The following is a 2,046-nucleotide window of genomic DNA, read 5'->3' as shown; positions in this document are numbered from 1 at the left end:
TGAACTGTTGAAAATTGATTAACATGAGAAATTTCATAATCCAGATTAACACTGATATATTTCCAGGTCTTGTCAATCGTGTATCAATCGCAGCGTCAGATTAATATTATAGATATGGACGAGGATATCAGATACGGTCTAGCTATTACCTCACTCAGATAACAACATCGGGAGGTTGGTTTTATTTAACTATATAAATACCACCTCAATTGAAGGAAGGAAAGAGCGAATAGTATTATGACAGCATCGGATCAAGATCATGAGGATGTGAACCTGCTTTGGATAATTTGGACGAGCTTGTCATCGATCTGGAAAGCTCTGGCGAGCACAGAGGCAGAAACAGGAGGAGAGGCTCCGAACAAGGCCGGCGCAACCTGCTGAGTTCCTGGATTCTGGCTGTTCAGTCCAGAGAAGGCCACTGCGTTGACAGGGCCAATGTTCTGTTGGAAATGCACAAGACCTCGAGGGAACACAAACACGTCTCCCTTCTCCAGCGTTGTGGAGAACAGAGTGTTGTTAGTGGTGATAAAGCCAACCAAGAGAGTACCCTCGATCACCACCAAGATTTCGGTGGCCCGCGGATGTGTGTGAGGAGGGTTGAGGCCGAGAGGAGCAGCGAAATCAAGGCGGACCAACGAAATTCCCAAGGTGTTTAAGCCTGGTAGCTGCGTTACAAAGGCTGGCGTTACAACGAATCCCAAGTGGTTACTGGTATCTCCTGGTTTATCTAGGCCCCTCAACCGGAAGTCGTCTGCTGTGACCGTCATCGCATTCTTACATGGAAACCCGTTCACAATAACTGCACAATTCAAAATATATATAAAATGTTATTCACCCATGATCAGCTAGCAGACATTCGCAAACGCACAAGACATACATAATTACAACATGGAAACATTACCATTGCTTTGCATATCAGCAACGCAAATGTCTTGTAAAGGATCTGGATCACTTGCACGCACAATAACAATACTATTCGCGTATGATAAGATCACTAGAACTGCAACTGCTAACGCCGGAAAGGATTCCATGGCTGTAACTCGCTATTTTTCTTTTCTTCTATTCGAAAATAAATAGAGATGGACTGAATTTGATTATGAATGGAGAGCGTTGCTCCCTTTTATAACTATGGTAAATGACCCGGTGTTGCAGGTCCACCCACCGAATCCCCTCTGCCGCATACGACTGTGTCAGAGTTCTGGTTAGTTAGAGTCTAGAGTCTATAGTTATGTTTTGTGAAATATATATATTTATATATATATGTCTGTCGGGAGGATATGGTCAGTTGCGTATTTTCTTTCGACATTCAAAAATAGAAAATGTCTACCTTTATCTAATTTGTTTTAGATTGTCTTTTAAAAATAAAAAAGTTTGGTTTCATATAACGTGTTTTACATTTTCAAATTAAAAAAATTGTACAATGATCCGGAGGTTTTTTTAAAGATCCGGAGTTTGTTTTAGATTGTCTTTTAAGAATGAAAAAGTCTCGTTTCCTCTAACATGTTTTACTTTTTCAAACTTAAAAAGTTGTACAATGATCCGGAGTTTGATACAGTTTGGAAGTTAATATTTAATCACAAAAAATAATTAATTGATAATGGTGTTTAATATATATATATAAAAGTAAGATTATATCACTTAACAAAATCAAAGTTTCAGTACATAGTTTTACTATCTACTACCACTACTAGTATTCTTTAGAGCAATTAGCTGAATGGGAAACTATATAGTTTTGCTCATCTGCTAATAGAGTTATAGAGCAATCTGCCGAATGGGAAATTATATAATTTTGCCGATCTGCCAATAGAGTTATAGAGCAACCTACCTATTGGGAAATTATATAATTTTGACCATCTGCCAATACAGTTATTACTCTAAAACTGCAAAAATTGTAAAATCTGCACTAGAGTGCCTATGGAGTCATCATACCACAAAAAACTATCAATCAACATTTAACAATTATGAATCAAAATAAGTTATATCAACCAACATTTAACAATTATGAATCATAAGAAGTGATATCAACCAACATTTAACAATTATCAA

The 2,046-nt window shown here is 37.5% G+C and overlaps 1 protein-coding gene across 1 annotated transcript; it reads right to left on the bottom strand.

The window, feature by feature from the left end:
* Positions 1 to 257: 257 nt before the first annotated feature.
* Positions 258 to 1,031, bottom strand: LOC149257973 (germin-like protein 8-2). The gene is made up of 2 exons (XM_089393874.1): positions 902 to 1,031; positions 258 to 799 (listed from the first exon to the last, which is right to left on the bottom strand). Exons 1-2 carry the CDS (start codon positions 1,029 to 1,031, stop codon positions 258 to 260), a joined length of 672 nt encoding a protein of 223 aa, XP_089250000.1.
* Between the last annotated feature and the right edge of the window lie 1,015 nt (positions 1,032 to 2,046).

This window comes from Pinus tabuliformis, chromosome 6 (assembly GCF_031772625.1).
Source record: "Pinus tabuliformis cultivar Carrire ecotype Pingquan chromosome 6, CPIR1, whole genome shotgun sequence".
In the NCBI taxonomy this organism is placed as follows: domain Eukaryota; kingdom Viridiplantae; phylum Streptophyta; class Pinopsida; order Pinales; family Pinaceae; genus Pinus; species Pinus tabuliformis.
This window is presented reverse-complemented; position numbering and strand designations above follow the sequence as displayed.